General features: G+C 48.6%; 1 protein-coding gene across 1 annotated transcript in view; it reads left to right on the top strand.

Annotated features, from left to right (window-relative positions):
* LOC144121141 (protein argonaute-2-like) overlaps positions 1–17,072 on the top strand; it is a 45,492-nt gene extending 28,420 nt beyond the window's left edge. The window contains exons 2-5 of the mRNA XM_077654126.1: positions 3,908–4,311; positions 8,592–10,625; positions 14,865–15,092; positions 16,039–17,072. Coding sequence (XP_077510252.1) covers positions 3,908–4,311; positions 8,592–10,625; positions 14,865–15,092; positions 16,039–16,353 — 2,981 coding nt within the window. The 3' untranslated portion in view covers positions 16,354–17,072. The remainder of the gene's footprint in view (positions 1–3,907; positions 4,312–8,591; positions 10,626–14,864; positions 15,093–16,038) is intronic.
* Positions 17,073–18,436: the final 1,364 nt, after the last annotated feature.

An 18,436-nucleotide genomic window follows, 5' to 3' on the forward strand; every position in this document is an offset into this window, starting at 1 on the left:
CTTTCTCTAGGGGCTCGACAGGCAGTCAAGACGTCCGTTCCGTTGATTGCCAATTGTGTTTGTGGCCCCGCTATCTAAATGGGGAAAGGAAAGCGCAAAGACATGAAGAAAAACGACTCAGCTGCTGGACCTCCAGGTGCGTAGCGAATTTCCTTCCGGTTCTGTGGCCTCCGCCGCTGTCTCGTTTGGGTGCTCGATCCCTTTGTTCATCTGGCGTCACATAGTGGTCGCTTGAGGCCTAACCTCGTGGGCTACGATGATTGTGTTCTAAAGCATATTTTTGCGAGAAGGCTGAACGAAATGCACGAGCTTCGTTACCCGTTTGTTTTCGCTATTATGCACCATCGTTTTTACGTGAGCGTGAGTGACCGTGACTTGAGAGAAAAAAAGAACCTGGTTCGGTTGAGCCGAAGCGACCTCGGCAGCCTTCTAATCGCGTTAAGGTGGGTTCACGTGCAAGCAAATGAGCGAGCAGAGCGATAGAGCGGCGCGTTGCATCGAAGAATTTGCACATTTATTGAACCTCTTTCCTCTGGCCGTTAGATGCGCCGCGACCGCTCGAAACGGCTTTGTGCGCCGCGGCGGCACAAATTGCTAGCGTTTCCGCTCCTATGTGAAGTGGCCTTTGGACTGCGTACGACTTCGCGTCTCCGGTCCTCGTGGTTCGTACAGTGTCGCCATATGCAACGCCAGTATTGGGCTCGATGCCCTCAGGCTGTGACAATAGCCTTGCTTTGTTCGAACAAAGCCCGCACGCTTAGTGAAATCGCGAAGCCTTCAGCTTGCTCAAGCTCCAACCAGCGTTGTGGACAATGCACTCTTTAGATATCATTAATATTAGGCTATTTTGTTATGACAACCAATGTTTTGCATTGATGCTGCAGTCTCGGGAATACTTGATGTTGCGGTAGCATTGCTATACGATAGAATGTATGCGGAATGAAGAAAATTACCAAATTCCAGGCATGCTACGAACGTCAGTGCTAACAGGTTATGTGAAATACCTAACTGAAGCGCATAACCCAATACAAAGGATCGCGTCGCTTCGCTTCACGTCATCTTTTGTTTTTAATTTTTTCTGAGAGGACCCATAAAAGGGGTTCCAGCCGAGCCGCGCATTTGTGACCGGCGGCGCGTTCCTGCCGTGAATGCCTTGCCGAACGTTCGCCTTGCGCACGCGCACTGTTCGTCTCGACGCTCCTCGAGCACGCGCTGCTGCACGCGTCGCCCGTGCGCCTGTGTGTTCCGTCCATGCTGCTGACCTGACACGGGACGGGTGCTGTGGAACGCTCTTCAGCTTGGTCAGTGCCTTGATCCACGGCACGTTTCCGACCGCTGCTGTCTCGTTTTAGCCCGTTCTTCTTGGTGCACAGCAACCTCTCTGCAGCTCCGCACCCCAGTCCCCTCAGCGCATTTACGATTCCTTTATGGTTTATTTGGGTTTAACGTCCCAAAGAGACTTAGGCTATGAGGGACGCTGTGCTGAAGGGCTCCGCAAATTTCGACCACCTGGGGGTTCTTTAACGTGCGCTGACATCGCACAGAACACGGGCCTCATGAATTTCGCCTCCATCGAAATTCGACCGCCGCGGCCACCGAACCCGCGTCTTTCGGGTATCGTGTTTCTGTTCATTACTCTGTTACCGTGGCATTTTCGGCTTGGGCTATCCGCATTACCCGTCACAGTGGCTCAGTGATTAGGGTGCTCGGCTACTGTTCCGGAGTACCCGGGTTCGAACCCGACCACGGCGGCCGCGTTTTGATGGAGGCGAAATGCAGAGGCGCTCGAGTGTTGTGCGATGTCAGTGCAGGTTAAATATCTCCTGGTGGTCAAAACTTTTTCGGAGACCCCACTACGGCACCTCTTTCTTCCTTTCTTTTTTCACTCGCTCCTTCTATCCCTTCCCTTCCGGCGTGGTACAGGTGTCCACCGAGATATGCAAGACGGTTACTGCGTTATTTTCTTTCCTCAAAAGCCAATTTTCAAAAAATACCTCTCCCCGGATTGTGGTCGCTATTTCTCGCGACTGCGTGTTTTTTTTGTTTTTTTTTTTTGGGGGGGGGGGGGCTGCCGGGTGAAGTCAAGGCGGCTTAACAGCTTGACGAGTTTGACCTTGAACCGAGGAGAAACCATGTGAGAGCTATGACGTCACTTAGCCGCCACCGTCGCGTTCATTGTGATCATTGGCATTGTCGTTCACGATGTTGCGGACTCCGTCGATTTTGAAGAAAGGAAGGGAATTGGGGAAGCGCGTTTCCCACAGCGAGCATGTGCTGACATTCTCCGTGACAGCAAGCGTTATCCGCGGCAAGGAACGTGCATTCTTTACGCCCGATATATAAATGAAAAAAATTGAAGGCTGATTCGACGGACGGTAATTCGAAAGTTCAGCCCAGGTCTCCGCAAGCCGCCAGCTACCGCTTGGCAGGTGTCGTGTTACGTTGCTAGCCCCCCTCCGGCATCGTCCCGTAGCAGCCGCCTTCCGGCTGTCCATTCCTCTCGCCGTGTCAGGTGGCGCTTCGCTCTGCTACTTCGTGCCAACACGTCACCTGTCACACTCCGTAACACGTCATCTGTCAGGTAGCATGTTACAGCGACTACGATGCGGAACGCAGGGACGGGCGAGCTGCGCCCTAAACGGAATGAAACTGAAGAAGTCACTGCAGTTGAATACGAAGCGAAAAGTTTCACCACGTTTGGTAAAGCATTCATCGCATAGGCCGGAGAATAACCTTGCGCGACCGTCAGCCCAACCACGTTAGCCGTGTATGACCGTACGTGGTACAGTTATGGCGTCGCTCTTGACCCTTTACCCATGACCTTTAGTTCACCTCTGCTCTTTGACATTGGTTGATACTACGTCTAAGCCATGTCGTGTGTGTATATAATATAGAACGGCCGTGAATGCAGGCGCTGCCATGGACGAGCCTGAGGCACTTTGCAAGCGTCCTTCCTTTTCGCTGAATTCCAGGGTTAGCCTAGTTGTTTTTTTTTTGTTGTTTTAGAAAATTGTTTTTATTCTCACGTATACAGCTAGACGAAAAGCGTGCGCGTGTGTCTCAAGTATATTGAACGCGCGGCGGGGTTTGTCGTTTGCCGCTTCTTCGTTGCGGTGGGGGGAGGGCTGATCACTTTTGTGTGAAAATTAAGACCCTGCGCGACAGCTATTGCCTCGCACTAAGTTCTTCAGTGCAAGGGCTATACGACGCTGTTTGGGGGAGCTGCATGTTTAGTCGCGTTTAGTCACGGAGCATGCCATTATCGGCTTACACAGCTGTCTGAGTTGGGACGGCTGTTCCGACCTGTTCTCTCGACCACAGTATACTGAGTTTTCGGTCACTGACCATGTCAACTATGTTAACTGCAGTCAGCTGACCACTTTCACATGGTCAGTAAACCGAAGATTCATTCTGCTGACCTGACCAGACGGCATTCCATCAAACCATCGACTAAGTACTGTATACCAGATGTTTTTTCCCGTTGAGCAGACAAGGGAAGGGGACGAAAGGGGCTCGTTAAGAAATACATGACGCAAGCCAACAGTGACCGAACCAAGGAGCATAGGGAAATTTAAAAAAAAAATATTTTGTGGTGTTCATCAGTGGGGGCTTAATATGGCAATGACTTTTTAAATAGTCTCTTTGCGACCTTAAACCCTCATAAAAAGCGAAACTTTTTAAAGATAATTCATTAAAAAGCAGAAGAAAAACAACCACATGCCGCCGGTGGGATCCGAAACCCACGACCTCTGAATTTCGCGTCCGGTGCTCTACCAACGGAGCTCCGGCGACGCCTGTCCAGTCTTCTGCTTTCGGCAGTGTATATATGCGTGTCGTAACGATCGATATGATCGCAAGCGCAGCCGATATATAGAGCCGGCGTTAAATTGGCATTTTCGGCTCGCAGCAGTGCCTTCGGCCAGCGGTGGCAACCAAGCCACACCTCCTGCTCCGTCGCCCGCCGGTCCCTCGTGGGTTTCGTTCGCGCAAGCACTCCAGCAGGGCGCCGCGGCCAGCCCGCAGCCGCGCGCCGTCAGCGGCGGCCTGACCACGGCCGCGGATCCCAGCGCTCACCCCACCGCTCAGCCCAGCGCCTCCCGTCCCAGCTACGGGGCCGCCGCCGCCGCGGGTTCCGCCAAGGTAGCTTCCATCAGCCCCCGGCCTGCATCCGCAGCAGCCGCCGTGAGTGGCACTCAGCCGGCAGCAGCTGCCCTACCACCGTCGCCACCAAGCACGCCGCCCGTCGCGGTGACACAGCAGACCCCCGCAGCTGGCGACCAGGCCACTTCAGGCGACGATGTCAGGATCAAGGTGCGTACTGTTTTCCGAAAAGGGCTTCATCTTGAGCCATGCCATGTAGTTCGTTTAACCTCGTTATAAGGAAGCTGAAAGTTCGTTCACGGCTGTTGCTTCGTTATATGCACTGTTGAAGGAGCTCCCGAGGGGAATCGTAATTCCTTCGTTATATTCATTATTTCGTTATAAACCATGCTGTGCATCTCGTTATGCCAGTGGTCCAAATACATTTGAACCTCTTTACAACGAAGTTGAAGGTTTCCGGCGGTTACTTCGTTATAGCTGTAGCTTTGTTATAGCCCCTGATGGCCGAGCTTCCACGTGCAATCATAATTTCTTCGTTATATAAGTTGTTTCGTATTAAACCGCTTCGTTACAAAGAGGTTCAGCTGTTAGCTTCAAGGCAAGAGGAAACCTCACCTCTCCAAAACATCGACTTAAGTGGACGGTACGAGAACCGAACTCCGGTATAATACAACTGAAGAAAGAAGCGGCATGTGCCTCTCGATAGAGGCCCTCCAGCCAATGGCGTCGACTGGTTCCCATGACGTCATGGTTACTCAATCCTCTTGGACCTGTGTGACATCTCAGGGAGTGGCATATGAAAGGATATGAACCACCGCTTGATCAGATTGACAGCGGCGCCCGGAGAATCGGCCGACGCCGTAGGCTGCAAGGCGTCCTTTGAAGTGCATCCGTCGCTTCTTTCTGGAGTTCCAGCCGACTACAGGGCTTAGTTTTTACTGCTGAAAAGTGCTGTGGGTAGCAAGCATCGTGGTAGTGCATGACGTATAGGGCGCTCTGGAAGTGAAACGTAAGATTTAGCTGCTGACAATGCCTAGATCGAGAACAACGTTTCGGAACCGCTACGGGTTCCTTGGTCAACAATGAGGAGGACAAGGCGAGTGGCTGAAATTTAAAACCGAAGTTTGTGACGTAAAGACCGTACTTAAATGAGTGGTTCGAATCAGACCGGGCAGCTGCAATACATTTCGATGGAGGCGAAGCGCTAAGGCACCCCTGTGCTTTGCGATGTCAGTGTACAATGAAGATCCCCAGGTGATTGAAATTATTCCGGAGCCCTCCACTACAGCACCTCTTTCTTCCTTTCCTCTTTCATCCTTTCCTTTTTCACTCCCTCCGTTTTCCCTTCCCTTATAGGGTGTTTCATGTGTCTGCCAATATGTGAGAAAGATACAGCGCCATTTCCTTTCCCCAAAAATCAATTTTCAATTTTCACAGTTTCTTCTGTGAGGTTCAGGGCCTTAGTCTCACCTGGATAAAGGGTGGCTCAAGCAATTGGTGCGTCGTCAGGTTTAGCCTTGGAGTTAACTACTTATACGCCGGCGGCCGAGTGTTTTGTTGCCAGCGTATGAAATATTGTTTTTAAAGTGAAAGCTTTACTGGCCACAGGTTGAGCAATTTTGCATGATTCCTGGAGAGGACGTGGAGCAGTAATGACACATGGCATTTCTCTCTTTCGCTCTCTACCCACTACTGTGCATGCCCCACTAGTAGCACTGAGCCACAGGTGTTCCACCTGCCTTTCCTCAAAATCCAACTTTCAATTTTGTTTTCTCTTTCCTCTTTCCCTCCCTCCTTTATCACTTCCTTCTTGGGGTGGTTCGGGTGTCCACTGAGATATGTGAGATGGTAACTGTGCGATTTCCTTTCCTCAAAAACCAAAGAAAACAAGTTAGTGGAAGGACTTGGTAGAGTTCATTGGAGTTCACAATTTTGCAATGACCATTCATTTTCACGAAAGGAAAAGCGCACAACCAGGAAAGGCGCACAACCGGCTCTGCGGGACAGTGGAGAGCTCAATCTCGCTTCCCCTTTGTATATCCTGGATTAGCTGGGCTAATCCAACCCGCCGCGGTGGCTCAGTGGTTAGGGCGCTCTGCTACTGATCTGGAGTTCCCGGGTTCGAACCCGAACGCGGCAGCTGCGTTTTTATGGAAACAAAACACTAAGGCGCCCATGTGCTGTGCGATGTCAGTGCAGGTTAAAGATCCTCAGGTGGTCGAAATTATTCCGGTGCCCTCCACTACGGAACCTCTTTCTTCCTTTCTTCTTTCACTCCCTCTATCCCTTCTTTTATGGCGCGGTTCAGGTGTGCAGGGATATATGAGACAGATGGTGCATCATTTCCTTATCCCAAAAAGCAATTATTATTATTATTCCTATTATTATTATTATTGGGCTAATCGACATTAACTTTTCTGGCGGGAGGGGGGGGGCGGAAGGAAATGGTGCAGTGCCCCCAACCGCCCCCGTAAGGGAAGGGACAAGGGTGGGGGGAGTGAAAGAAGAAACGAAGTAGTGCCGTAGTGGAGGGCTGAGGAATAATTTCGACCTCCTGGGGATCTTTAACGTGCACTGACATCGAACAGCACACGGGCGCCTTTCGCCTCAATCAAAACGCAGCCGCCGCGGTCGGGTTCAAACCTGCGAACACCGGGTCAGCAGCCGAGCGCACTAAGCACTGAGCCACCGCAGTGAGTGCAGTGTCTTTTTTATTCACGCGTTAAATGCGCTTTTTCTCCAAGCGAAATGTTGCACTGTCGAGCCCAAACTTCCACTCTGACAAATTGATGTTTCCTTGGGCTGTAGCTGTTGATTCTCATAAATTACGCGTCTGCACATTGTCAATTCATAGAAAGATTCCCGTATGTTGCTTATCTTTCACTGTTAATGAGCGGCTGGTGCGTCTTTCCGACCTCCACGAATGCCGAAATTTCCACTGTAGTTCCTTGTGCCGAGCTTCGGTGCCGGGCGCCGGTTTGTTTCATCATCAATAATTAAATTTTTTCACCCCAATCGGGACCATTTCTGTGGGCCACCTTGGACATGTGACGTCACCAGCTGCATGCCCGTCGATATTTGCTCGGAGATTGGTCAAGAAGAAAAGAAATAAGACCTTTGTTTTTGGCCATTTCACACAAACAGTGGTCGGTCGCTTACAGTCTCCAGTTTAGTCAGTCAACGCACCGAGAGGTTCTGTGACAGTATGCATGACGACAAGCCTCGATCTCGGCGTCATACTTGGGGAGAAACCGAGTTTTGGTTTCGGCGTTCTTTGTTTTTCCTGTTTTAAAGAGCTTCTACTCAGGATTCTGAAAAACGGTTTTTGAGGCACAGAGAAGGGACTCTTAAGAAATGTGATGCGAATGGGAACACAATACCACGTCTAAACATATTCAAAATAGCCCACATTTTCCCTTTGAGTGGTTCAGAAACCTTGCAAGAAATGCTTCTACAGCTGTGGCACCATCATGGCCTTGGTTCACTGTATAAATAATTTAAGGCAAAAAAAGAACAAGTAATTACTGTCTCGCTTTTGATGAACACCGCGACTACGCAGTGCGGTTCCTTGATTTTGCAATCGTCCCGATCGTCCCTGTCATATCCGCTCAAAATAGCACAAGGCTCTGAAATATAATCCGAGGAAATTACAGGGTCGGTTAAAAGTTCTCAGGCCAAAGGGTCTGCTTTTGAGCTGTATTATCAGGTAGACATGACACCACCAGACTCAGAATATCCGTAGAAAGCGGAAGAGGTATCGTTCTGTGCTCTGGGAACCTTGATAGCTTTATTCGCGTCTTAAATGCCATGATATACCGATGAAACAAGCAAGCCCTCTGGCCCCGAAACTTTTGACTAACCGGGTACAGAACCAAATATTCAGGACCCACAATCCCGAGCGAAGGTTGGCGAGCTCTTTCCAGTGACTTTTTCACGCCCGCGCATTTCTCCGCCTCGCGCTCCTGCGTATTTTTGTTCAGATGTGTCTGTCGGTTAGATTAAGAAATAAGGCAGCTGCTATGGCCGCTGCCAGTAATGAGCGTCGCTTCGGCGGTTCAGGAAGCCCCCCTGACCCCATTCTACAGGGGGGGGGGGAAATCCCGAACGCATAGGCAGCCGGCGGTGGGGCCGAGTGGGTAGGGCTGGCTGAACAGCGCCGACCTGTGAGCATGAAAAGAGTGATGAAAAGATATAGAAAGGCTCGAAGACGCTGAAATTTAAATTTTGACTGCACATAACGTCGCTTGCACAAAACATTTTAAACATTGTCACTGGAGGATATTCTTGTTCAAGCGCTGTCCTTTAAATGGCTCGCTATAATGCACGGGGTGCAGGAGGCTTTTTCCATTAAGACCCACCGGAACCGGTCCTGCGCTGTAGTGTAAATCGAAGACCATTCGGCCAAACTTATGTGACGCTCAACACACGAAACAGTGCGTCCATACTTAATTGTTCATGCTCTGCTCTAATTACCTCCAAACACGGCGCAGGAGCTCGAGAGAACCCTACCCTCTCACTTCCCACGGCGGCCTGCCCACGGCCAGCTGGGCCGGACCATACAACTTCTTGCCAACCACTTCAGCATCGAGATACCGACTGGCAGCGTCTACCACTACGACGTCGACATCTCCTCGGAAACTGCCAAGGAGACCAAGGTTCCTGAGCAGAAAAACTACCGATGCCTCAGTACAAAGATCAACAGGATTGTCATCGAGCTCCTAGTAAAGAAGTACCGGCAAGACCTGGCCAACTGCATTCCTGCTTTCGATGGCCGCAAGAACCTGTACACACGCCGCCAGCTCAACTTCCGCGAGCGGACATTCACAGTCGACCTCGAGGAAGACCAAAGATCCGAGAAGTTTATAATCAAGATCCAGTACGCGGCCACAGTGAATCTGGACGCCCTGCATGGCGTCTTCCAAAAGCGCGTACAAACTGTGCCCCAGGAAGTCCTCCAGGCCATAGACATCGTCTTGAGGCACAGCCCCTCGATAAACCTTGCACCAGTTGGACGCTCGTTTTTCAGACCGCCGGGACCCAACGAGCACAATGACCTCGGAGGAGGCCGGGAGGTGTGGTTTGGCTACTACACGAGTGTTCGACCCGCCCAATGGAAGCCCATGCTTAACGTCGACATGTCAGCAACCACATTCTACGAGTCGCTTCCACTGGTCGACTTCATGTGCAGGTTCTTAAGCGACAGCCGTCGTGTGTTGACGCCCGCAGACTTCCGGTCATTGCGCGACAACCAGTACGTGCGCCTGAATAGGGAGCTCAAGGGACTCCGTGTCAAAGTGACGCACCTTCCGTACCCGCGCAAGTACAAAGTGGTCAAGATCACGAGGGAACCTGCGAAGGAAATCTATTTTGAATCAGAAGGTAGTCAGATCTCCGTCGCCGACTACTTCCAGAGCCGCTACAGGCGCTTGTCGTACCCGAACTTCCCTTGCGTGCAGAGTGGCAGCCCGACGCATCCGGTCTACATTCCTCTGGAGGTGTGCGAGCTGGCCGAAGGCCAGCACTGTCGGAAGAAGCTCGACGAGAGTCAGACCGCCGAGATGATCAAGCACACGGCCAAGCCGCCAGCCAAGCGCTTCCAGAAGATTCGTCAGTCCGTGCGCGACATGGTCAGCAGCTCGGACAAGTACCTGCGAGAGTTCGGCGTCAAGATCAACACTGAGCCCACTCAGGTTGTGGGCAGAGTGCTCGACCCGCCATCTCTGGTATTTGAGAACAACACCATGTGCAAGCCGCGCGACGGTACGTGGGATCTCCGAGGGCAGCGCTTCTACAAGGCGATGTCCATGACAAAGTGGATTGTTCTCAACGTGAGCCGCTCCGCGCACAAGGATTCCCTGGAAAACTTCATCAGGATGCTGATCCGCATCGGCCAAGAACTGGGCATGCGCATTGCGCAGCCGCTTGCGGTCATCACGTTCGACACAAACCGCCAGCCCATGCGGACCGTTCTCACGGAGCAGCGCAAGCAGTACCCGCAGTTGGAGATGGTTGTGGCAGTGATAACAAAAGCCACGAACTACGCTGAGATCAAGCAGGTGGCAGAGACTGAGCTCTCTCTGCGCACACAATGCATCTTGGACAACAACGTGGTCCAAAAGTGCAACGCAGCGCTCATCCAAAACTTGTGCCAGAAGATCAACGCCAAGATGGGCGGTATCAACAATAGTCTCCTGATGCAGGAGAAGCCGAAGCTGTTTCATACGCCCGTGATCGTCATTGGAGCAGACGTGTCGCACCCATCGCCTGGAGACAAGGTGAGGCCATCCATCGCCGCGTGCGTCGGAAGCCTAGACACTGTACCGTCCAAGTTTCACGCCACCATTCGGGTACAGATTGAAGACTCCGAGGCTAAGGCGCGTGTGGAAATCATTAGAGACCTGAAGGACATGATCAAAGAATTGCTACTGGCTTTCCACCGCGCCACCAGGCACAAGCCCGAGCGGATCGTCTTCTACAGGGACGGAGTGAGCGAGGGGCAGTTCTTGGAAGTCCGTAACTATGAGGTAAGTAACTGCGCCTACTACTATACTGTGCCCACTAAACGCTCATCTTGTTAAGACAGTTTTTCCCGCATTCAATGTCACTAGTGTCATTGGATAACCTTTGTCTTTGGAGAAGCCGACTAGCTGTGCATATACGTAACGACACCGAATTGATCTCCACAGGGATATAATTTCAGGACATCCAGGATATTCATTTCTGGAGACGTCTTGTCGGCGTTAGTTGACCTCAGCTTGATCGTTTCTCTGCAAAAGGTGGTAAACATCCAAGACTGAGGCCTCTGGCGCGGTTTTGTACGTATCCGCTCCGCCTCTCATCCTTCTTACACACGGGCGATTATAACTGCTGTGCAGATGACCGTCCGTTGAGCTGAACGACAGTTCGAGGTGTTATACCCGTGCCACACGGTCAAGTTTTATGTCATTTTTTACTTAGTAAATCAATTTTTAACGCAATTGGCGCGGTGCCACACACTTGTATTTAATGACATTAGACAGACTAACTGGCGTTTGCGACCTTCTGAGTTCGCCACACCTCATTCGCTCGAGATCTGTATACTCTTTTCGCCATTCCGCATGCGTAAAGACATGCAACTTTTTTGTGTGAAGTCACTACCCAGAGTATAATCGTTTATTCATAAACAACACTATTTTTAATAGGAATTCATATGTACTGTTATCCTGTGAGCTGACACACGAGTTCTACTTTTACACACTTGTCAAGCAAGAACAGTGGCGTTTTCTACAAAATAATTTTTATATTATATTTGAAGGGCATTGCTGTTATACTTTCTCATTACACTGTTTATATTCAGGGCTTTTTTTACTGCCTTGAAGGCGGTATCGTCACCGTGACTAGTTAAATTATTTATTTATTTATATACAGATACCTTATAGGCCTCTGGAGAGGCATTGTGTAAGGGGGCGATACAGAAGTTAGTGAGAAATAGGCCAGAAATCCAAACATCATATTAAAAGTACAGCAAAACACACAAAAAACAGGTGAGTTCAGATAAGATATCGCAATTCATTAACAGGGATAAAAGTAAAAAAACCACTTTGCTTCATGAAACAAAATCAGGAGAAATGCACGAAGATTTATACAAAAGCCAAATAAAACATATCAGGCATAAATGAACAAAGCTGCGCATCACGAAACCGAAGAGGCAATAGTCTCAAGCTGCTGAAAACGAAGTTGTACGAATCCTGAGTATTTAAATGACGTGCTAACCGTTATCAACGAAATGTTTGGGTAGATGTTCGCGAAAGGGGTCTTGATTAGCCTGCAGGGCGGTGCAGTCCGGAAGATCGTTCCAGAGACGAATGGCACGCGGGAGTGACGAGAAGTTGAAATCATGTGTGTTGCCATAAATTCGGCATAGCTGCAGTTATAAGTAGGAGGGACGTTGTAGATGTGCTGGCGGTGAATCAGTGGCATGGACGTATTTGTGAAAGATAGATAAAAGGGCAGTCTCGCGACGAATTTGCAAAGGATGCATGGAGCGAAAGTTTGATCTTCAGTTGGGTTGCACTGGACTGATAACTGTAATTTTGCCAAAATGAGACGACAAGCCCGATTCTGGACAGCTTCCAACTTTTCTATTAGATATTTCTGATAAGGTGACCAGATGGATGAAGTGTACTCTAGCTGCGGTGCTACAAAAGTAATATAGGCTTGTTTACGCATGTCAGGGGTAGTGCATAGCAGGTTACGGCGAAAGAAAACTAGTGACCGGGAAGCATTAGCGAAAGTGGTGGATGTGTGTTCAGCCCGAGTAAAGTTTGGTGAAATATGGACGCCTAGATGCTTATACTGCGTATTCCGAGCCAATGTATCGTTATTATTGCGGTATGGAAAATTCGAAGTTGCGCATTTTCGGCTAAAAGTAATTATATTACACTTAGAAATGTTTAGTCATTAGACACGTTTTACACCAGTCGTTTATGCAATCGAGGTGACTTTGAAGTTCAAGGTGGCCATTAGTAAATTTTATTGGTCAATGAATAATGCAGACGTCAGCAAATATGTGTATCTAAGATGAGATTGTTGCTGGCAGGTTATTAATGTAAATTATTAATACTAATGGACAGAGGAGGCTTCTAGCGCCGCGCCCGATGTAACATCGCAAACAGGAAATTAATACTTGTTAACAACGGTGTACTGCTGGCAATTAGAAAGAAAACTACGGACCCATGACAGAGTTAAAGAATGTAATTTAAGCGCACAAAGCTTAGATATTTGTCGGCAATGTTCTACCCGATAAAATTCTTTGGCAAAGTCCAAAAAGGTGGAAGTGGGCAGTTTTCGTGCGAGTGTTTGTTGCCACTTTTGAAAACCGGTACAACCTTTCCTATTTTTCAACCGGTGGAAACCTCACCTGTAGATATTGACTGCTTAAAGATATGAAGGAAGATGATTTTGGAGACAGAAATGGCATGTCTTTAGTATTTTGAATTGATTTAATCAACACCAGAAAAAGAGGGTACTAGGTTATTTATCAGGTGTACTAAGCCATCAAGTGTAATGTCAACCGGCGCCATGTACGGGTAACCAAAATCAGGTACATACGAGACGTTAGGATTATCTTCTTGGGTGAAAATATATGCGAAAAACGAGTTAAATGCTTTAGGACATTCAGCATCGAAGTAGGGGGTGCTGTCAATATCATGTATTGATATATCATTACTGACACTGTTCGGACGTATTGTTTTGAAGGACTTGCTTTTATTGTTCCTAAGTAGCGCAGGAAGGGCTTTTTGAAAAAAAAAATTTTTCGTCACAAAGGCCAGAACAACAGAGGTTTAGGTAGGTTTTATATTTACCCGGCGCGCAGGGCGAACATTCGTGCTTTGTATTTTTGTACAACCGTTTTTTTTCTTATTTCTCATGCATTGATGCTTTCTTGTAAAGCAAGTGTTAGGTTTATGATTTGATAGCGTGATAAGCGGGACATGTTTGGCTACTATTTCGGCGAGCTTGCCTCTAAATTGAACCCGCGGTTATATTCTACTGACTTATATTGAAAAGAGGGTGTCAGAATATTATCAGAAAACATTTGAATTTCGTCATTTATTGGATTGTAATCTCCTCTGTTTAGTTGCGAATCAGTAATGTCAATAAATTTGCCAATAAATAATATTGTCGTTAAATCTGGACGTGTAGCGCCAGCTCCGAAAAAAATGGCATAGGCAAACTTAAGGCTACAAACATCTAGAAAGTGCGCGTGTGGCACGGGTAATAAAAGGCAGCGCCACCTGCTGTTGAGATCTCAGCGCAGTGGAGATACGCAGTTGGACCAGTCTACTGACCCGCTGCATCGGCCGAGTCGGCGGCATTTCCGGCTGCCACATCTTGCTATCTTGGCTAATATAAGTACAACTACAACTTCCATTATAGTCGGATACAACTCAAGAACCCAGCAACTCAAGAACCCTGAATGGACTCTCTTGCAGCCAATGGCATAGACCAATTCTCATGAGCCTGCTTGGGTAACCACGTGGCGAATGCTAGATGAAAGGGGTTAGTCTCCCCCCTCACAGGGAAGACTATTGTCACTGCCACGGCGCACACCGCATTGTCAGCCTTGAGGGCTCGTGATGATAAGCCGAAGCCATTGGCTGGAAGGGGGTCCTTTTACGGAGAAAATCGGCTTCATTCTTGAGTGTATCCGACTATATTCGGATTAGTGTAGCCAGAAAAAAAAAAGGCCGCGAAGTGGCACCAGTAAAACAACGGCTGAGCGGTGAAGCCGGACGTTCCTGTACTGAATTTTTTTTGGCTCTGTGTGGTTGTTCACTACAGGTATACTGAAACGCCAAGCTTGCACAGAAATTTTTGTTGAGTGAAGTCAACTAGGTGGTCAATGCGCAGAGTTATGTGCAAACCGATCACGTGATCCGGAATGTGGACCGCGTGAACTCAATTTAGAGGAGTATGCCGAGTAACTGCAGCCGACTGTTATTCATTTAAGCGTCAGTTGGAAAAGCTGCACTTCCGTTGAACTGAACGGTAGCTGAAACGGCTCGTTTAACCAGAGTACAACCGATAATAGCATTGCCTAAAAAAACGGTGATCTTCGCCGTACACTCTTTGTGAAACGACAATTGTATAAGATACGACAGCATAGTTCGTGAACATCCAAATTGTTTGGTTTACATTCTGAACTAGGTAGATATCGTGATGATTCGAATGGCCTTTCAGCCTTGACCGACAGTTTTTGTTTCCGCTCTAAAATCTCGCAGGTGAGCGCCATCCGGCTGGCGTGCAAGGAACTGTCTCCCAACGAGACCTACGAGCCAGCAATTACTTTCATCGTGGTCCAGAAGCGGCATCACACGAGGTTCATGCCCGCCAACGACCGCGACGGCGTGGGCAAGTGTCGAAACGTCCCACCAGGCACGACCGTAGACTCGGTGGTCACGCACCCGCTGGACTTCGACTTCTTCCTCTGCAGCCACTTCGGCATCCAGGTAGGCGTCCTCTTCTCCGCTCTTGTTGCGATTGTCAGCGGGAAGAAATGGTCTGCGGTGTTTTCGTTTATGAATTTGCGGAGGAAATAGTCCGGGCGCCGGCATCGCCAAAGTCGTGTCGCGTCGTTAATGCGCTACAAATTCCAGGAGCGCCTGCGGTGTAGGCCTTCCACATCTTGAGGAAACGGAAGCATGGTTTTCGAGATCACCTACGCGCGAAACTGTGACGGAAGATTTCCGCTTTACATTGAGTCCATCAGGAGCGCTGTGTGTTACTGTGACGTCATCGTTCACCTTTGGGGAAGCGGTATCGGAAGTTGCGCATGGGGGGCCTCTATGGCCAGTGCTCAGTGATGCTGTCATGTGGATATGGTCATTGGTTTTTATTCTCGAGGTGGCGTCTACTGAGACATGATTGCAGAAGGTTGGGCGAAAAGAGAAGCGCTTGATGTTTAGCTCGTACGTAAAAGATGGAAGCGGCTTTTAAGTCTCAAAAAACGGTCAAAATTGATTTTTGTTTAAATAGTCGTGTCGGCTTGTATGCCTCGGTGTTTATGCTGTCCCGAAGTCGGGACACCGACATAGATGACGATGACCGACCAATGCGCTGATGACAGCCAGCCAGGAAATAATAGTTATTCACTGTATTTATTGGCGCGAGGGCATCTAAGGCCAGATAAAGCCAGAAACATGTTGTGCATGCGGCATTAGGAGCAGGGCAAGTGCATGGGTTGCTCATGGGCACTGCCGGTTTTTGTATATTGCGTTTAAGCACTGTCCTTCCCACGTAATGGCGCATTTAAACCGCAAACACCACGCCACACCACATCGCACCACAAGCAGGACCACACCGCACCACCACATACCTCGACACGACGCGACACAACATGACACGGCCCTTGGAATTCTCGCATGTGAATAAGTGTACTCCTCGGCGCACCCGCAGGGCACCAGCCGGCCGGCCCACTACTATGTCGTGTGGGATGACTCCAAGTTCAGCGCGGACGACCTGCAGAAGCTCAGCTTCTACCTGTGCCACACATACTCCCGATGTGCAAGGAGCGTGAGCATCCCGGCCCCTGTGTACTACGCGCACCTGGCCGCCTTCCGTGCAAAACACCACATCGCCAGCAAGCTGGAGACGTCCGGCGCGGTCAGCCAGTCGTCTGAGGGCGGCGGTGACACAGTGTTGACCACTGCCCAATACGTGGAGGCCGTCAAGGTGCTGCAGGAACTGCAGGCCTCCATGTACTTCGTGTAATGGAGGAGGTTCTCCGCTGCCCCTGCATTCCGGTTACGGTGAGCCTGGAGGCGCACCACTGACGTCATACCCAACAGTTCTGGAGAAAAGCAATCTGGAACGGGAAAACGTTTAAAGGCATTTGCAGGGAGGGTGTTATATAGGGTATAGGGAGGGTATTATGAGCGCAGTGTTCCTCATATATTGTAAAATTCTACTACAACAATCAATATATCCCCAACCTACCGCCTGCAGGCTTGCATTTTTTTTTGCTATTAACGTTTTTGCTACAGTCCAAAGTGTTCTTCATTGGTTTTCTATTACAGTCATAACTGCTCGATGCGAGCAATGGAAACAGTATAAAAGGAAGATTTTTCCAGATATCGGAAGAATGGGCCTTGAATATTTCAATACCAGAATCTTACACTTTCCCAAATTTCAATTTTTTTTGTCGAAGAATGTTGGACATGTGCGCAAGACGTAGAGGACAAGATATACGTGACACGCAGTGGACATCTTCTCCCGGCCCTCTTGGCGTTGCACTGTCGTGTGTTCAAGGCGCAGGTGAAGTGGTATGCATGGGATGGACGATAAAGATCACCGCTTTACGAATGCCGTATAGCAACATTTTTTAATGCGTTTTGTTGTAGTGAGAGACGACTTAACTGTTAAGTGCTGCTCCGCCCACATTAGGGCCGCTGCATCGAATTCCTCCACGAGGAAAAAATTAATCGGTTATAAATTCGTTTTGTGTTACTTAAACTAGAAGTTTACCACCAGACGAAATTTAAAACGAGAAAATTTTGATCCAAATTCTATGATCGGAACTTAAAGTGTTTCAGTTTGGTTCATTGTAAGCTACACATCACAGATGCGCAACTGAATAGGAACATGAACACAAAGCGCTTGCCTTGTGTTGTGTGCCTTTCACGTGTTTAATTGCGCTTAGTTCAGCTGTGCATCTTCTATGAGCGCACAACCAAAATTTTCCGTTAAATATATATGCGCCTAATATGCTTTTTTTTGTCATCCTAATAAAATGTTATTGATCACTGTCCGGCGATATTTTCTCTTTTTCTCGCTGCCTGCGCCCCGACTTGCTATACTCATATATGCTGTATGTATTGCAGGCAGAGAAGAACCTGTACTGAATTTAACCGGCTTTCTGCACCTTGAGAGCATTTCATAGCTGCACAAAAATGCGATCTAACTTTAAAATCCGCAGCCTTCGCGACGTTCAACTGCATAGCCGTCAGCTAGTTGTCAAGCCACGCGGGTGTCCCTTTGCGATAGATAGAGCGAGAAGCCCTTTAATTTAAACAAGAGATTTTAGCTCGCATGCTACACTCTAAACACAAACAAACGCCTATATGGGAGTAAGAAAGAGAGTAAGCTGCCTCCTAGCGGATAGGACAGCTTACTTCCCTTTCTTACTCCCTTTTTACTCCTTTCTGTTTAGAGCATACTCTACATGGGGAAGAGTATTGTGGCGAAAATATCGTAAGGCGAGAAGCGCGGAAAATATCTTTATAGCAGTAAAAGAATAAAAAAAAAAATTAATATAATCTAAGCATAAATGGGCAGTCAATTTGCGCTGAGGTACATGGACAAGTAATGCTACAAGATATTAAATGGTGATGCGCAGTATGTCATACAAAGGGGCTATCAGTGTTCACTGCATGAATAGTGGATAGTGGTGAGACTTCAATTCATAGCGGTGAGTTGTTTTCTATTTGCCTATATAGGCGACATTGGCCTTTTCGAGCGGATGCATGGATCTCGGAGTTCGTTCTGTGAGATCGCTGTATATGCCATTTGTCACTGTTTTTCCGCATTCTCTATAGATACCAGTGTGATGAACATAGAGATCAAAAATCTTTCTTTGTGATCGGAAACAATCGCAAAAAATCGGAGACTATGAAATAACGGATTTATTTTCTTGGAAGAGATGTATGATCAGTATCTTTCAGTTGTAGCTCCGCAAGCCTGGTATGAGCAACTACTAATCGGTGGTTTTCGTTGTTAGAGGCTCGGGCTGGCTTTGATTCAAATTCGACGGAACAATTTCCAGGTTAGCGTAAGTCAGCCAAGCCGCCACTAATTG

This window comes from Amblyomma americanum, chromosome 1, assembly GCF_052857255.1.
Source record: "Amblyomma americanum isolate KBUSLIRL-KWMA chromosome 1, ASM5285725v1, whole genome shotgun sequence".
Lineage (NCBI taxonomy): Eukaryota > Metazoa > Arthropoda > Arachnida > Ixodida > Ixodidae > Amblyomma > Amblyomma americanum.